Below are 18,201 nucleotides of genomic sequence, written 5' to 3'. Positions count from 1 at the left end.
TGTATCACTTATTGTAATACCTTTAAAAATATATATCTGAAAAAAATAATCTAGTCAAAATTTGTATTTTGTTCAAAATTAAATGTATTGAAAACAACACACTTAAACAACAATTCAACTTCAACCAGGATTATGGTTTATTCATTTAAAAACAGTCAGCCTCATGCCATCTCCCAAGCCATAAGAGTACTACTTTAATTGCACTATCTGAAATTCCCTTTTGGAAGCTTACTATAAATTTTTCTGTAAGTATCAGGATACAATTCCCTAAAAAATGACTAAAATACTATCCATGAGCATGTGACTAAAAGAAAGTGAAATGTAGGTTTCCACTGGGGGTTAAAAAAGAGAACCAACTTAAGAGAGAGAGGGAGGGAGGGAGGGAGGGAGGAAGGGACTTTTCTAGCAAAACTAGGGTTCCACAAAAGACAACAGAGCCTTAGGTAAGAAATCCAGCTTTGCACATCACATGGCAGATCCTACCTGTACAAAGCCTCTACATGGCCCTGGCCAAAACACCTTATCCATCCTCTCCCCTATCTTCCCAAAACAATGACAGAAAGGCAGCTCTTGACCAAATCAGCACCCTGGCTACCAAACCATGCATCATGAAAGCTACTTCCCAGAAAGAAACTGCAGCTCTGAAAACCATGAGGCAGACACTGGCTATCCAGAAAAAAAAATCTGCCAAGCTGTTGTCTGAAATCAGATGAGAAAAGTAATGCCTAATACTCAAATGGTACCAAGTCTGGATTTATTTGAGGGTAGTTACTCCAAACAGATTTCTCACTCCTAGAATGTGTAATAACTAAATAAATATTTTTGCCTTCCCATGCTCTATTTCCCTGGCCCTGGCTCCCCCATCATTGATCAAGCAACACTACTGGGCCTGATGAAATACTCTACTTCTTGCAAAATTCCCCAGGACCTCAACTTTCAAAGGTTGTCTCCCTATTCCAAGTAAAATCTGGCCTTCCCAAAGGATATAATTTCCCTAAACTCTCTCCAATAATCTCTCTGCTCCACAAAGGGCCTGGGTAAAGGGTTAGCATTCTCTTGGTTCTGTCATGCTGTTTCCTTCATATGCAGGTCCTTTTTTACTCCATCTTCCTCACACTGCCATCTAGGGACTTCTCAAACACTCCCTCGGATTTATGAAGTCTGTGGCACAAGTTCACAGCCTTTCCTTTAATTGCCACTGTTGTCAATCATCACCTAGGATTTCAATGTCAGAAATCCTTGAGAGCCACAACTCCAATAACCTCATCTTCCAGTCCATTTTAGCTATTAGTTTACAGGACCATACACTGGATCCGATCCCATCATCACCCAGCCCTCTCTTCCCAGGCCTGACACACCCTTGCCCTGGTTATTTATGTTCTTCAACCTCACTTTCCTAATATTCACATTTTCTCCAAACTGTGAGTTCATGTGAATCTTCTTTCTTCTATATATAGGGTATAGTCCAGTGCTAAGAGCCACAGCCAAGTAATATGATACATGGCATTTTTGGTTGAAAGGTGACACCAGCTAGCCATTGAGATGATATGATTATGTTAAGATTTGCATTCATATGGATATTGGACTCCTGCTGTCCACCTCGGCCTTCTACAGGACTCCTGGAGAATTCCCATTGGTTGGGGAAGTGCAGTAGGAGGGAATTCCGGAGGAGGAACTTCCTCTTGGGATCCGGGAGAACGCCATGTGCGTTGATCGGCAATCTTCCCGGGCTCGTACAGGGTATTGGCGGCAGTTTCAAAAAATAAAGTTTGTTCCTGCTTGAGTGGCTCCTGATTTTGTGCCCAGCCAGACTGCGGCAGTCCAGGACTTCTTATCACCCTCAATTCATTTGCATCCCAATCATTCTGCTCTATCTACACAGTGAAACTCAGACCCTAGGGCAATACAGTAATTCTTCCTTGACCCTCTACTAGTGAAGAAAAAAGAAAGAAAAAAAAAGAAAAAGAAAAAGGTAGAGAAATAAAATGAGGCAGAAAATAGGAAGGGGGCAGAGAAATAAAGGAGGAAAGGAAGAAAGCGGGTAGATGAAGGGATAATAAAGGAAAGAGAAGAAGAGAAAACCATACTCCCTTGACGATTACTGAGTTGTTTCACTGAGGATCATCCTTTCTCCTATTTGCCCAAAGACTATCCCAGGTCTTCATAATTCTCCCAAGCTCATGCCGCATTCTCAGGAACTCAACTATTTTGGTTATGAGTTCAGCATAACATACACTTGATCCCTTTGGTCCACCAGAATCTCTTGTATCTCAACACAAGGTTAACACACTTAAAACAGACTCACTGCTAACTAATACAATTACATTTCCCTGTTTTGTCAAAATATGAGTAAAAGAACAATTATGTAAATAGGTACATTCATGTTTTTTTCTTAGGTATCAACAGGGATCAGGAAATAACATGCAAAATAAATCTATGGTGAATGTGAATGAGGTAAAACCATGCAATTAAACCATTCTAAAGGGTCTTACAATATTGTATTCAAGACTGCTAATTATAGAGGGCCCAGCCGCTGCCCGCGCCTACACAGTAGGCAGACCTGTGACCTGGAGAACAGGCCCAGCGGCCCACCTGCGTGGTAGACAGATCATCCCAATTGAAGCAGGGGCCCAGCCGCCGCCTGCAAGGTAGGCAGACCGCGCATCCCAGAGAAGGGGCCCAACGGGGGTCCGCCGAAGTGGTAGACAGATCACCCCAATTGGAGGAAAGGCCCAGCCGCTGCCCCCGCCTGCACGGTACGCAGACCTGCGACCTGGAGAACAGGCCCAGCAGCCCGCTGGCGCAGTAGACAGATCACCCCTATTGGAGGAGGGGCCCAGCCGCCACCTGCAAGGTAGGCAGACCGCATGTCCCGGAGAAGGGGCCCAGCGGCCCGCTGGCATGGTAGACAGATCACCCCAGTTGGAGGAGCCCAGCCTCCCGCTGGTGCAGTAGACAGACCACTCCAACTGGAGGAGGGGCCCTGTCACCCGCCCAAGCAGTCAGATGACCGAGCTCTTGACAAACATAAGGTTTCCCCAACACCCCCACCTCATCAAACACCTTATGAGAAAAACTGATGGAACTCATCTTGGAAAATCCCACCAACCCTTAAAACCCACCAACCAGTTGGGTGGCATGGCTACCAGTGCGGTTCTGCAGCGGATCAGGCACCTGGTTTACATCCCAGAGAATAAGAGTAGAGAGGCCACAGGTGGAAGCTCAAATCCTCTCACACTGACTACCACCACCATCCTGAACCCAGAGACTCAAGCTAGGAACAGACAAAGCCACCAACTGGACGAAATGAAAACAGAGTTCTGAGAGGCATATTTTTCTTTTTTTCTTTCTTTTTCTCTCATCTCTCTCTCTTTTCAGCCATTCACCCAGTCTCCTCTACCCTTCCCCCTCGGGTCTTCGCAACCTCAACATATGTAAAACCAAAAATCGGGCACGAAAAAGGTCTTTAACAACTGAATCACCAGAATAATATACTATAGAGGAATTGCATATGCCCCACATCCATTCCCCCTTTTTATTTCTTTTCTTTTTTCTCGTATTTTCTTTTTCCCACTCTCTTTCTTCTCTTCCTTTCCTTGTTATTTGTTTTACTCCCTCTTACTCCCTCTATCCCACTTGCCAACCCCCTAAATTTTACTATTCATAAGTAGGGTAATCTTATACAGATAGGAATTTGAATCTATACATTCTTCTATAAATTACCCATCTATTGGTTAGAGCTCTCCAAAGTTACTAAGTTAGATTAACCCCATAACCTCACTACTTGCCCCATAAACATAACTTCCCACACCTGAAATTTAGTTTTCTTCAAGCTACCAGAAACGGTATGCCTTTCATGAAACTAATCACTATATTTGTAAACGATAATCGAAACCAACATTTGTAGACATAGAGTCTAGCTATAAATGTAGTAATCAGGAAAACGTGTGGTTAGATGATGTACTATTGATATTTTCAACTTGAAAATAACATAGACAGCTCAGCAAGACTGTTAAGAAACCATGAACAGAACATCCAAGAAATATGGGATAACATAAAGAGACCAAACGTAAGAGTCATTGGGATACAGGAAGGTATAGAGGTCCAAACCAAAGGAATGAGCAATCTGTTCAACGAAATAATACGAGAAAACTTCCCAGATGTGAAGAATGAGACAGAATCCCAAATCCTAGAAGCCTACAGGAAGCCAAATGTGCAAAATCATAAGAGATCCACACCTAGACACATTATAATGAAGATGCCGAACATACAGAATAAGGAGAGAATTTTAAAAGCTACAAGAGAAAAGAAGCAGATTACATTTAGGAGTAAACCAATTAGGATAACAGCTGATCTTTCAACACAGATTCTGAAAGCTAGAAGATCCTGGAACAACATATTTCAAACGCTGAAAGAAAATGGGTTCCAACCAAGAATTGTGTATCCAGCGAAATATCCTTCAGGATTGAAGATGAAATAGAAATAAAAATCTTCCACGATAAACAAAAGTTAAAAGAATTTGCAGCTAGAAAACCATCTTTTCAAAACATCCTCGGCAAAACATTACAGGAAGAGGAAATGGAAAACAACAATGAAAACCAACAGTGGGAGGTAGTACAGTAAAGGGAAAAAATAATCAAAGAGGAAAAACAAACCATGTTAAGTAACATAAATAAACAAATATGGGTGGAAGAACAATCCATATCTCAATAATAACCTTAAATGTTAATGGCTTAAACTCACCAATTAAGAGACACAGGCTAGTAGAATGGATCAAAAAAAAAAAAAAAGATTCAACAATATGCTGCCTACAGGAGATGCATTTGATAGGAAAAGACATACATAGACTGAAGGTGAAAGGCTGGGAAAAATCATATCACTCATATGGACTTCAGAAACAAGCAAGAGTGTCCATACTCATATCAAATAAAATAGATTTCAAGCCAAAGTTAATCAAAAGGGATAAAGAGGAACACTACATACTGCTCAAGGGAACCATACACCAACAAGACATTATAATCATAAATATATATTCCCGAAACAATGGTGCAGCTATGTTCATCAAACAAACTCTTCTCAATTTCAAGAGTCTAACAGACCACCATACAATAATTATGGGAGACTTCAACACACCTCTCTCACCACTGGACAGATCTTCCAAACAAAAGTTGAATAAAGAAACTATAGAACTCAATAATACAATTAATAACCTAGACTTAATTGACATATATAGAATATACCACCCAACATCAAGCAGTTACACTTTTTTCTCAGCAGCACATGGATCCTTCTCAAAAATAGATCATATATTATGTCACTAGGCAACTCTTAGAAATTATAAAGGAGTAGAGATAATACCATGCATCCTATCGGATCATAATGAAATGAAACTGGAAATCAACGATAAAAGAAGGAAGAAAAAATCATGCATCACTTGGAAAATGAACAATAGGTTACTGAATGATCAATGGGTTATAGAAGACATCAAGGAGGAAATTAAAAAATTCTTAGAGATAAATGAAAACACAGACACAACATATCGGAATCTATGGGACACAATGAAAGCAGTTCTAAGAGGAAAATTCATTGCTTAGAGTTCATTCCTTAAAAAAAGAAAAAAACCAACAAATAAATGATCACACACTTCATCTCAAAATCCTAGAAAAAGACGAGCAAAACAACAGCAAAAGAAGTAGAAGGCAAGAAATAATTAAAATCAGAGCTGAAATCAATGAAACCGAAACAAAAGAAACAATTGAAAAAACTGACAAAACTAAAAGTTGGTTCTTTGAAAAAATAACAGACCCTTAGCCATGCTAACGAAGAGAAGAAGAGAGAGAACTCAAATTACTAGCATACAGGATGAAAAAGGCAATATCACAACAGACACTTCAGAAATACAGAAGATAACTAGAAATTATTTTGAATCCTTATACTCCAGTAAAATAGAAGATAGTGAAGGCATCGATAATTTCTTAAGTCATATGATCTGCCCAGATTGAGTCAGGAAGACACACACAATTTAAACAGACCAATATCAACTGAGGAAATAGAAGAAGCCATGAAAAGACTACCAACTAAGAAAAGGCCAGGACCGAATGGGTATACAGCAGAGTTTTACAAAACCTTTAAAGAAGAACTAATACCAATACTTTTCAAACTATTACAGGAAATAGAAAAAGAAGGAGAACTTCCAAATTCATTCTACGAGGCCAACATCACCCTGATTCCTAAACCAGACAAAGACACTTCAAAGAAAAAAAACTACAGACCAATATCTCTAATGAACATAAATGCAAATATCCTCAATAAAATTCTGGCAAAACTGATACAGAAACATATCAAAAAGATCGTGCATCATGATCAAGTAGGATTCATCCCTGGGATGCAAGGCTGGTTCAATATACGGAAATCAATAAATGTTATTCACCACATCAATAGACTTAAAGATAAGAACCATATAATCATCTCCATAGATGCAGAAAAAGCATTCGACAAAGTACAGCATCCCATCATGTTCAAAACTCTAGAAAAACTAGGGATAACAGGAACATACCTCAATATTGTAAAAGTTATCTATGCTAAGCCTCAGGCTAGCATCATTCTGAACGGAGAAAAACTGAAGGCATTCCCTCTAAAATCTGGAACAAGACAGGGATGCCCTCTCACACCACTTCTGTTCAACATAGTTCTCGAAATACTGGCCAGAGCAATTAGACAGACAAAAGAAATTAAAGGCATAAAAATTGGAAAAGAAGAACTTAAATTATCACTATTTGCAGATGACATGATTCTATACCTAGCAAACCCAAAGGGTCTACAGAAACTACTAGAGCTAATAAATGAATTCAGCAATGTGGCAGGATATAAAATCAGCATGCATAAATCAAAGGCATTCCTGTATATCAGCGACAAATCTTCTGAAATGGAAATGAGGACAACCACTCCATTCACAAAATCCTCAAAAAAAAATAAAATACTTGGGAATCAACCTAACAAAAGAGGTGAAAGACTTATACAATGAAAACTACAGAACCCTAAAGAGAGAAACAGAAGAAGATTTTAGAAGATGGAAAAATATACCCTGTTCATGGACAGGCAGAACTGACATCATCAAAATGGCGATTACCAAAAGTTCTCTATAGGTTTAATGCAATGCCAATCAAAATCCCAAAGGCATTTCTTGTAGAAATAGATAAAGCAATCATGAAATTCATGTGGAAAAATACAAGACCCAGAATAGCAAAAACAATTCTAAGCAGGAAGTATGAATCAGGTGGTATAGCGATACCAGATTTCAAAGTATACTACAGAGCAATAGTAACAAAAACAGCATGGTACTGGTACCAAAACAGGCGGGTGGACCAATGGTACAGAATAGAGGACACAGAGACCAATCCACAAAATTACAACTATCTTATATTTGATAAAGGTGCTAAAAGCATGCAATGGAGGAAGGATAGCATCTTCAACAAATGGTGTTGGGAAAACTGGAAATTCATATTCAACAAAATGAAACTGAATCCCGTTCTCTCGCCATGCACAAAACTTAACTCAAAATGGATCAAGGAGCTTGATATCAAATCAGAGACATTGCATCTGATAGAAGAAAAAGTTGGCTCCGATCTACATATTGTGGGATAGGGCTCCAAATTCCTCAATAGGACACCCATAGCACAAGAGTTAATAACTAGAATCAACAAATGAGACTTACTCAAACTAGTTTTTTCTCAGCAAGAGAAACAATAAGAGAGGTAAGTAGGGAGCCTACATCATGGGAACAAATTTTTACTCCTCACACTTCAGATAGAGCCCTAATATCCAGAGTATACAAAGAACTCAAAAAATTAGACAATAAGAAAACAAATAACCCAATCAACAAATGGGCCAAGGACCTGAACAGACACTTCTCAGAGGAGGACATACAATCAATCAACCAGTACATGAAAAAATGCTCACCATCTCTAGCAGTCGGAAAAATGCAAATCAAAACCACCCTAAGATACCATCTCACTCCAGTAACATTGGCAGCCATTATGAAGTCAAACAACAACAAGTGCTGGAGAGGATGTGGGGAAAAGGGTACTCTTGTACATTGCTGGTGGGACTGCAAACTGGTGCGGCCAATTTGGAAAGCAGTGTGGAGGTTCCTGGGAAAGCTGGGAATAGAACCACCATTTGACCCAGCTATTGCCCTTCTCGGACTATTCCCTGAAGACCTTAAAAAAGCGTACTACAGGGATACTGCCACATCGATGTTCATAGCAGCACAATTCACAATTGCTAGACTGTGGAACCAACCTAGATGCCCTTCAATAGATGAATGGATAAAAAAAATATGTCATTTATACACAATGGAGTAATACTCTGCATTAAAAAATGACAAAATCATGGAATTTGCAGGGAAATGGACGGCATTAGAGCAGATTATGCTAAGTGAAGCTAGCCAATCCCTAAAAAACAAATGCCAAATGTCTTCTTTGATATAAGGAGAGCAATTAAGAACAGAGTAGGGAGGAAGAGCATGAAAAGAAGATTAACATTAAACAGGGACAAGAGGTGGGAGGGAAAGGGAGAGAGAAGGGTAATTGCATGGAAATGGAAGGAGACCCTCATTGTTATACAAAATTACATACAAGAGGAAGTGAGGGGAAAGGGAAAAAAAAACAAGGGGGAGAAATGAATTAAAGTAGATGGGGTAGAGAGAGAAGATGGGAGGGGAGGGGAGGGGGGATAGTAGAGGATAGGAAAGGCAGCAGAATACAACAGACACTAGTATGGCAATATGTAAAACAATGGATGTGTAACCGATGTGATTCTGCAATCTGTATACAGGCTAAAAATGGGAGTTCATAACCCACTTGAATCAAATGTGTGAAATATGATATGTCAAGAACTATGTAATGTTTTGAACAACCAACAATAAAAATTTTAAAAAATAAAATAAAATGACGTCCATAATGAAAGATTAAAAAAAAAAGAATGCTAATTACAATAACTACCCCAGAAATCACTCATTTGAAGTGGTAAACCATTTCACTATTAAGAATAAAGATATAGGCAGCTGGGGTGTGGCTCAGGTACAGCGCTTGCCTCCCATGTGTGAGGCACTGGTTTCGATCCTCAGTACCACATACAAAATACATGTATGAAGATGTGTGGTGTCAACATACCTTGTATACAAACAGAGATATGATAAATTGCAGTATGAAGGTGTATTAAGAATTGTAAAGCAAAAAAATACTAATAAGAGCTCATGTATAATAGCATAATTTGGCATTAACATACTTTATATACAGAGTTACGAAAAATGGTGGCGTAAATGGATAATTATGAATGTAATGCACTCCACTATTGTCATGTATGTAAGAAATACATTTAAAAAAATAGATATTGTGTCCATGTATAACTAAAAAATATTTTTTAAAAAATATTTAGTTTATATTGTATATAATATAAACAAAGTTTTAAGAGGAAATTGTCCAAATTACGAGAACAATTCTTATAACTGTACTTGAGAAGTATCTATTTTACATAAAATTATTCATATACCAGTATCTAAGTATTCTTATTGAATCAAAGTCCACAAGCAAAACACAATCTGGAGCTTTTGGAGGGATACAAACAACTTAAAGGGGAGGGAGATAAATCCCTCTATTAAAACCTTCATAAAACAGAACACAGTTAATATCAGCAGAAGCAGATAATACAGATTATATGTTTCTATGTGCACAGTCCTATTCAAAGTGTTTTACATGTTTTAACTAATTTAAATCTTAAAACAATCCACTGGATTAGACTCTTATCACCATTTATCAATAAAGAAATTAAAGTCAGACAGGGTGGTGCACACCTGTAATCCCAGCTACTCTGGAAATTGAGACAGGAGAATTACAAGTTCAAGCCCAGCCTGGGCAACTCAAAATAAAAAATAAAATGTACTGGGGTTGTAGCTCAGGAGTAAAAGTACTTACCTAGCATGTGTAAGGCCCTAGTTTCACTCTACACATATGAGTGAGTGACAGAGAGAGAGCGAGAGAGAGAGAGAGAGAGAGAGAGAGAGAGAGAGAGAGAGAGAAACTGAGGCATAGAGGCTAAGTGCTCCATAGCACACAACTATTACACTTAGATTTGAACTCAGGGAGTTTAACTCAGAAAGCAAGCTCCCAGTCACCATTCTGTATGGCCTAAAGTCTGTGAATTATTCATTTGTTTAAAGCAGAGTTTTTAACACTTTAGAACACTGGGGGTCTCCTAAACCCATTCACAGAGTCTGCAGGATCAAAACTATTTCCATAATAATACTGTGGTAATGTTTGACTTTTCCACCAAGTTAACAATTGCACTAAAGGTATAAAAGCAACAGTGAGCAAAACTGTTGGTGCCTTAGCACAAATCAAGGCAATGGCACAAAAGCACTCTGTGAATTATTATATTCTTCAGTGGCAAACATTCACAGAAAAAAAATTTTAAAAAAACAACATTTTATAAGAATGTTCTTGGTTAAGCAGTAAAAAAAAAAAAAAAAAAAAAAAAACAGTGCTTTTAATAAATCTCAACCCTCAAGTATGCATCTTTTTCATATTTCATGTGACAAAACAGGGCAGGCATGAAGCACTTCTGCTGTATAATGAAATATGACAGTTGTCCCTAGCAACAGGACTTGTGGTTGTCCTGAGTTGTGAGCTGAACTGGGTACTTTTTTCATAGAACACAATTTTTACTTCAAGGAATGACTGACAATTTGTGGTTACTGAAACTCACTATTTGGCAGGCATTTTCTTTAAAAAGAAGATGTGAGCCTGTCACATTAAGGGAGGTATTGGGTCTTCAGTCAATCAAAAATTTAGAGAACAGTTGATGTGAAGGCAAAAGACAAAATTTTTTGGTCTGATTTGAATTATGGTCTACAACTGAAAGAAAATTGGAATTATTCTAAGACATTATTTTATTAAGTCTTAAAATGTCCTATCAATCTCACAGGTGAGTGAAATATTATTGGCAACTATTTTCTAAGACTCACACTTGAAACCATGACTGATAAGATTCTTTATGAGTTTATTAGGCTCTTACTTACCTTCATCTCAATAACAGTTTGCAGAGCCTTGGTCTTGGCAGAATCAGGAGCATTTTCAAACCTCCGGTGTATCTCCTATATAAGAGAAGCAAAGGAGAGTCAGTGCCCTCCTCCCCACTATGGTCTTTTTAAAAGGGAAGCGAGCGGCAGGTGTATGTAAAAGATAATTACTCCAACCTTGTCAGTATCTGCCTTATTTCTGAAAGACCAATCCTTGATCAGGGAATCCAGACTACATTCAGTCTAATCCAATCATGAAGCCACAGAAGAATATCTGACCCTGAACATTTGGTTATTTAAAATTGGTCACACCCCACATAAAGATAAATAAATAAAATAAAGATATTGTATCCAACTACAACTAAAAAAACATTTTTAAAAAATAAAAATAAAAATAAAATTGGTCACACCAATGCCAGTTCCTATGATAACTGAAACTATAGCATATTACCAGGGTGGTGTGTCTATCTTTCACCTGACTCTAAGACCTATAATCAGAACTCCAAATGATCCAAAAATTAGAAAAGTTCCCTTTCTTATAGGAGAAAATGAAAGCTATTACAACCAGTCTGCACTGCACAAAGTATTGAAAATATCTGGGTTGACAACATCCTTTCCTTAGTATTCACCCTCAGAGTTAACAACTACCTGGGTACCTAATGATGAAAATCTCTTGGGTGGGGCTATAGGTAGAAAGAAAAAGATAAGACTGTTAAACAAGTTTCCTAAATTGTTCAGGTTTAGAAAATGTCAGAAAAACAGATTTTTTTTTTAACCTCAGAATTTATCTCCCCCAACCCACAAACTGGGGACTGAACCAAGGGCTTTGCGAATGCTAGGCAAAGGCTTTGCTGCTGAGCTGTATCCCAGCCCTGACCCAAAACCTATAGAGTTCAGGACTGGAAGGAAGGATGTAAATGTCTTCGAGGGTCACTCTGAAGTTACCAGACCACCTCAGGCATTTCCCTTGTCAGATTCTGTGAATGTCTCTGAGTTAAAGGGTCAACATTTCCTAAGTACCCTGGGCAACCTCTAGTGACCCCAGGGAATACAGAGATGAATAGTCTCATCTGAATTAAGCATAATAAAAAGGATGGATAATACTTTAGTTATACATTTCACCTAATTTATTCATTCTTAGTTGAGTAGAAAGAATGGTTTGAGAAATCAAAGTATAACTTCTGGGGCTGAGGTTGTGGCTCAGCGATAGGAAAAAAAAAAATGAAACACTTTAGAACACTGGGGGTGTCTCCTAAACCCTCTCCTAGCATGTCCGAGGCCCTGGGTTTGAGCCTCAGTGCACATAAAAATAAATAAATAAAATAAAGGTATTCTGCCCAACTAAAAAATAAATATATATAAATACATATAATTATATATATATATATATATATATGTGTGTGTGTGTATATTTATATATATGTGTGTGTGTATATATATATATATATATATATATATATATATATATATATATATGCAACTTTACTGAGTTACCTTTTCTTAAAAAAAAAAACTGTCTTAATGAACTCACAGAAGTCCTAAAATTATAAACAGTCAACAGATTAAACACCAGTAATTCCTAAACACCTACACGTCTCTTCTGCCTGCTAACACTATACCCCAAATCTTACATGTTTGAGCATTCCCTAACCTGGAAAACTGAAATCCAAAACTTTTGAGTGAAAACAATAATGCTCAAGTTTCAAGTTCAGAGCATTTATGATTTTAGATTTTCATATTAGAGGTACTCAATTGATGAAGTCTATTATAAATGTGCCAAAATCTGAAAAACTCCAAAATCTGAAAAACTTCTGATCCCAAGCTTATAAGGGATAATCAACCTGTATTAACAGACCCCACCCCTTCCACTATCCCTTTCCCTAATTCCAGTCCTAAATAACTAAGTATCCCACTTGATGGTGCCTCCAAAGCTGCTCCACCCTTGCAGTTGCTGTGGCCTAAAACCTGAGTCTTATTCATGTCTTCCATTCTCTCTCAAGTCATCAAGAAACCTATCTAGTTAACTCTGTCTTGAAAACATTCCAAAAATCTAAGAATTTCTTGCCATTTTCACTGCTACTATAACAATGATCCACTTTATGCTTTGAGTAGCCCTTGCTGCTCTGCCACTGTAACTTATTTTTAAAAGGACACATTTTCTTTCTCTCCTCTCCCCCAACTCCAACCTACCCAATCTCAGCAGAAACAGAGTTACCTTTTTTCCCCATCCTCAGGAGAGTTATCTGTCACTGAGCACACACACACCACAGGATCAAATTAACTTAGACTTTGGGGACAGCACCAGAAGATCTCAGAAATGACTAGCTCCCAGATTAACAAGTGAACTACAACTCTGAAAGAACACATATGTAGCCTTTGAATCACCTATTTAAAACCCCCTGTTCCCTGATGGGCAGAATCACAACCTCCATGACAAGGAGTCCCCCGTGCTTCTTCTTTGCTAGAAAAGTAATAAAATAACTTTTTCCTTTTTTCTCAAAACCATGTCCTCATTATTAGATTGGTATGGGGGACAAATACCAAGTTTCTGACAACACTACCAACCAGCATGCTACTTTAAAAAAAAAAAAAAAAAAAAAAAAAACTTTTAATCAACCTCCTCCTCCTGAGCTAGTCCTCCACTGCAATAATATTCCAAACAGAGAACCTTTTAAACATAAATTTGACCTTGTTACTCCTGTGCTCAAAACCTTGTCTTGGCTCCCCATTACGACTTAAAGTAGAGCCAAAGTCTTCTTGGTAGCTTATAAAATCTCATGCCTTATCAATCTTCCCTAATTACTATGCTTCAGTCACAAAGGACTCCTTGCTGCTCCTCAAATATGCTGGGAATGCTACAGTTCCCTGAGACCTTTGCACGGGCTGCCTGAACTCTTTTTTCACTCAACTGCAAAGGGTAGACTTCATCTTCTCCTAGTCATGGCTCAAATGTTTCTTCTACATTATTAGGTTTATTAACTGTGATGATACCAAAACAAACTAAAATGAAGACCCCCTCTGAAATTAAGGTCAACTTCCTGATAACTTTTTTCCTATATGCCATATTTTCTCATACTGAGAATAAAGCCTAAAAGACTGCCCCCCCACCCTCCACCACCGAGGTCCCAAGTCCAGAGAACTCATGAAGTTAAGAGAATAGGAACTACTTCTCTGCTCTGGCCTGTCTAGCACAGGCTAACTTAAATCTGCATATCTATTTCCTTCCTTATGTCCTAGTTTGCTGCCTCTTATAAAAAAGTGTAAGACCGGAAGACGCCGCACCACACGACACAGATCACCAAAGAGGTTCCACTTTATTACAAAAGGCTGTATGTTTATATAGGTCTAAGGAGAGGTAGCAGGGCTGAGGTAGATAACAGGTCGCCCGTTTATTGGCAAGCTCTTCCATATGTCAGTTCCGGAGCCCAAGAAGTTAATTCTTTTTTTTTTTTTTTTTTAAAGAAAGAGTGAGAGAGAGTGAGAAAGAGGGAGAGAGAGAGAATTTTAATATTTATTTTTTAGTATTTGGCGGACACAATATCTTTGTCTGTATGTGGTGCTGAGGATCGAACCCGGGCCGCACGCATGCCAGGCGAGCGCACTACCGCTTGAGCCACATCCCCAGCCCAAGAAGTTAATTCTTATTGGGGCTAAGGCTTCCTGTAAGACTGGAAGACGCCACACCACACGACACAGATCACCAAAGAGGTTTCCACTTTATTACAAAAGGCTGTGTGTTTATATAGGTCTAAGGAGAGGTCGCAGGGCTGAGGTAGATAACAGGTCGCCTGTTTATTGGCAAGCTCTTCCACATGTCAGTTCCGGAGCCCAAGAAGTTAATTCTAATTGGGGCTAAGGCTTCCCACCAGCAGGGTTTGAACATTGGTGCCGGCGGGAACGTTTTGCGCCAGTGAAAGAAACAAAGAGTTGGGTCGTTAGACGCCATGTTGGGGGTTTTTTCCTAGGGTGCTGCCGCCGTTATGTTTTCCCAACAAGCACCAAATAATAAATAAAATAAAAGTATTGTGTCCAACTACAACTAAACAATAATATTTTTAAAAAATAAAAAATAATAAAATGCAGAAAATGACAAGTGGAAGGTGAAAAGTTGAAACTGCCTGCATGGTACCCATATACCACTGGAAAATCTTCATGAACACCAATGTATACAAATACCCCAGCCTGAAGACTGATGGGTCTACATCAACTACTGTTCCTTCCTCCTCTCCTGTTCACTCTTTTTTCTTTAATTGATTATATAATATTTCATATATATAAGATCCCTTCATAATAATCATCCTAATCTGGCTTCTTTTCCTACTCCTCCATTGAAACAACCCATCATATCTGAACTGCTAAATCTAACAAACACATTTCTGTCCCAGCCTTCCTAGAACTCTCAGAAACATCCAAAGTAATGGCTTGTTCCCACCTAGATATTTCATTTCTCTTGACTATCATGGTACCACACTCCCCTGATTTTTGTTGTTATTGTTGTTACCAGGGATCGAACCTAGGAGTACTTAACCACTGAGCCACATCAACAGCCCTTTTTATTTTTTTATTTTAGGACAGGGTCTGAGTTGCTTTGGGCCTTGCTATGTTGCTAAGGCTGTTTTTTTGTTTGTTTCTTTTTTGTTTTTTTAAGAGAGAGAGAGAATTTTTTAATATTTACTTTTTAGTTTTTGGTGGACACAACATCTTTATTTTATTTTTACGTGGTGCTGAAGATCGAACCCAGTGCCCCGCATATGCCAGGCGAACGCGTTACAGCTTGAGCCACATCCCCAGCCCTAAGGCTGGTTTTGAACTCATAATCCTCCTACCTCAGCCTCCCAAACTGCTGGGATTACAGGTGTGTTCCACAGGCCTGGCCTCCCCTGATTTTCTTTCTTTTTCCAATTGCTACCTCTCTGTTTTCTTTGTAGGTTCTTCCTTCTAAATTACACCTCCAAGTCCTAGGTACTCAGGACACTAAGGTGGGAGAATCACTTCAGCCTAGGAATTCAAGACCACTCAGACAGCCTGGGCAACATAGCAAGACCATGGCTAAAAATAAATAAATAAATATTTGTTTTTAAATATTTTTAATATCTTTATTTTGTATTATTTATTTTTATGTGCTGCTGAGGATTGAACACAGTGCTTCACATGTGTGAGGCAAGCGCTCTGCCACTGAGCCACAACTCCAGCCCACATTTTAAAATTAGATCTCCGTGTTATGTAGCAGTCCAAACCCTATACTTTTTCAAATAAACTCTGAGCTGTACTAGTTGGCTTTAAATATAATGGAGATGCTGCTGGTAAGTATCTAGGCCTAACCTCTGCTCTGATTTCAAGAGTCACATCTCACTGCACATTTCACAGCTCCAGTTAGATGACTAATAAGTAACTCAATTTTTTTTTTCCTAAATGCTGATTTTCTCGATCTTCCCTAGCCCTTCATTTGAGGAGATGTGTCTTCACCATCTCATTAAAACAATATTGCCATCCCAGTGGCTAAAGCAGAACACAGAATCTCCTTTCCCTCCTTCCAATCTTCATTTCCCACAACCCATTCAACAGTAGGTCCTAATTGTTTTATCTCCAAAATCTTCAATCTATCCATTTCTAATCTAGTTTAAGCTTAAATTACTACACACACTCTACTGAGTTTTCTCCCATTTCTTTTATCCATTCTCAAGATAGCACTGGTGTGATCTTGGCAAAATAGGAAAGAACACTGTGGTACTAATCTGCTTCAAATCCTTCAATGAACTTCCAACTATACTTCTCACTCTGCAAGATCAGCACAATCTGACTATAATGGGAGTTAACAGACTGGCCCTTCTGTCATAGACTATTAGAAAATTACACAATATGCATGAAACAACTGTTTTCAGACACTGGACAACAAGCAATTTGAGAATATGATAATTTGAGAGAAGAGACATAAGGTGATGGCCTGGGGCATGCTGCATCAGAAAGGAGGAAACCTAACTTGATGTAGGGCATGCAACATGTGGGGCATGTTGCATCAGAAAAGAGGAAACCTAAATTGCTACCTGCTTCCGGGTCCTGGGGCCATTTGTGGCTAAGATAGCGCCTGGAGATCAGCCAGAAGTGTTGCCTGGGGTGAGGAAAAATCAGACCACCTCTAGGATAGGCTCAGAACTCTCCCCACCCTGCTGACCTTTATCCTGATTGGCTTCTGTACATTATATTAGCTGTGTGTGTTTTCTCAATAAATTGAGATCCTGCTTTGACTGGTCTCCCTGACACATCTGATTGTCCTCCAGTGAGGGAGGGCTAGGTGCAGGCGGTCAGTCGACCCTTTCCTTTCTGGGTTCGACCTGGTTGGGGTGTGTTCTCCCCAAACTCTCCTGCAGGTCAGGAGGGAAGGGAGGATGGGGCCAAAAACCCCGACAATGCCCCAGACTTGCTGTCTAATACATGACACAAGGAAAGAAAGCTCAGAGACCTTAAGACAAACCAGCAAGTAAGACTTCTAAAAGCAGTGGAAATTTATAGAGCAAAATAACACCAAGAAGAAAGCTCACCAGAAAAGCACTAGTATCTAATCTGGTGGGGTCCCCTTGAGTTTGGCCAAATACAAAGCTCTGCATTCCCAGAAGCCTCCACAAGGTCATATGAAGAACTACAGAAAGAACAACTCTCTGGAGCTGAGTTGAGCAACTGCCTGAACTGCCACAAAAAAATTCAAGTTCCAAAGAGCCAAAGTGGAGGGAACACAGTGACATTCAGCAGAGATACCAGAAAGGTCAAGCCTTAGGAGTAGAGCTAAGTTATCTCCAGAGGGAAGTTTATTCTAAACCAGCCCTAACAGAGTTTAAAAGCAAGTCTTGAAAAGAACACAAGTAAATTAACTCTTGCAAGGCAAAACTTCATTAAGGGAGACAAAAGAATCAAAGCATTTAAAAACAATTCATCTAAAATATCTGTACTATAATAACAGAAAATTACACAATATATAAAGATTACTAAACATATAAAGCAGGAATCAAAAGACAAGTCATTCGACTGAAATAAACACAGAAATCACAAATATGATAAAATTATCATTCTAGCTAATAAGCTAAGAAATGGTTGAACCACATGAGGAAATGGGGAATTAAAAGGAAATT

General features: G+C 38.8%; 1 protein-coding gene across 8 annotated transcripts in view; it reads right to left on the bottom strand.

The window, feature by feature from the left end:
• Erc1 (ELKS/RAB6-interacting/CAST family member 1) overlaps positions 1–18,201 on the bottom strand; it is a 532,578-nt gene that overhangs the window by 395,217 nt on the left and 119,160 nt on the right. For all 8 annotated transcript variants that reach the window (XM_076854010.1, XM_076854009.1, XM_076854013.1 and 5 more), the window contains one exon: positions 11,078–11,152. In XM_076854010.1, the coding sequence (XP_076710125.1) occupies positions 11,078–11,152 (75 nt within the window). The remainder of the gene's footprint in view (positions 1–11,077; positions 11,153–18,201) is intronic.

The sequence above is a fragment of the Callospermophilus lateralis genome, chromosome 4 (genome assembly GCF_048772815.1).
Source record: "Callospermophilus lateralis isolate mCalLat2 chromosome 4, mCalLat2.hap1, whole genome shotgun sequence".
Taxonomy (NCBI): Eukaryota; Metazoa; Chordata; class Mammalia; order Rodentia; family Sciuridae; genus Callospermophilus; species Callospermophilus lateralis.
The sequence above is the reverse complement of the archived record's forward strand: the minus strand, read 5'-3'. Positions and strand labels throughout refer to the sequence as shown.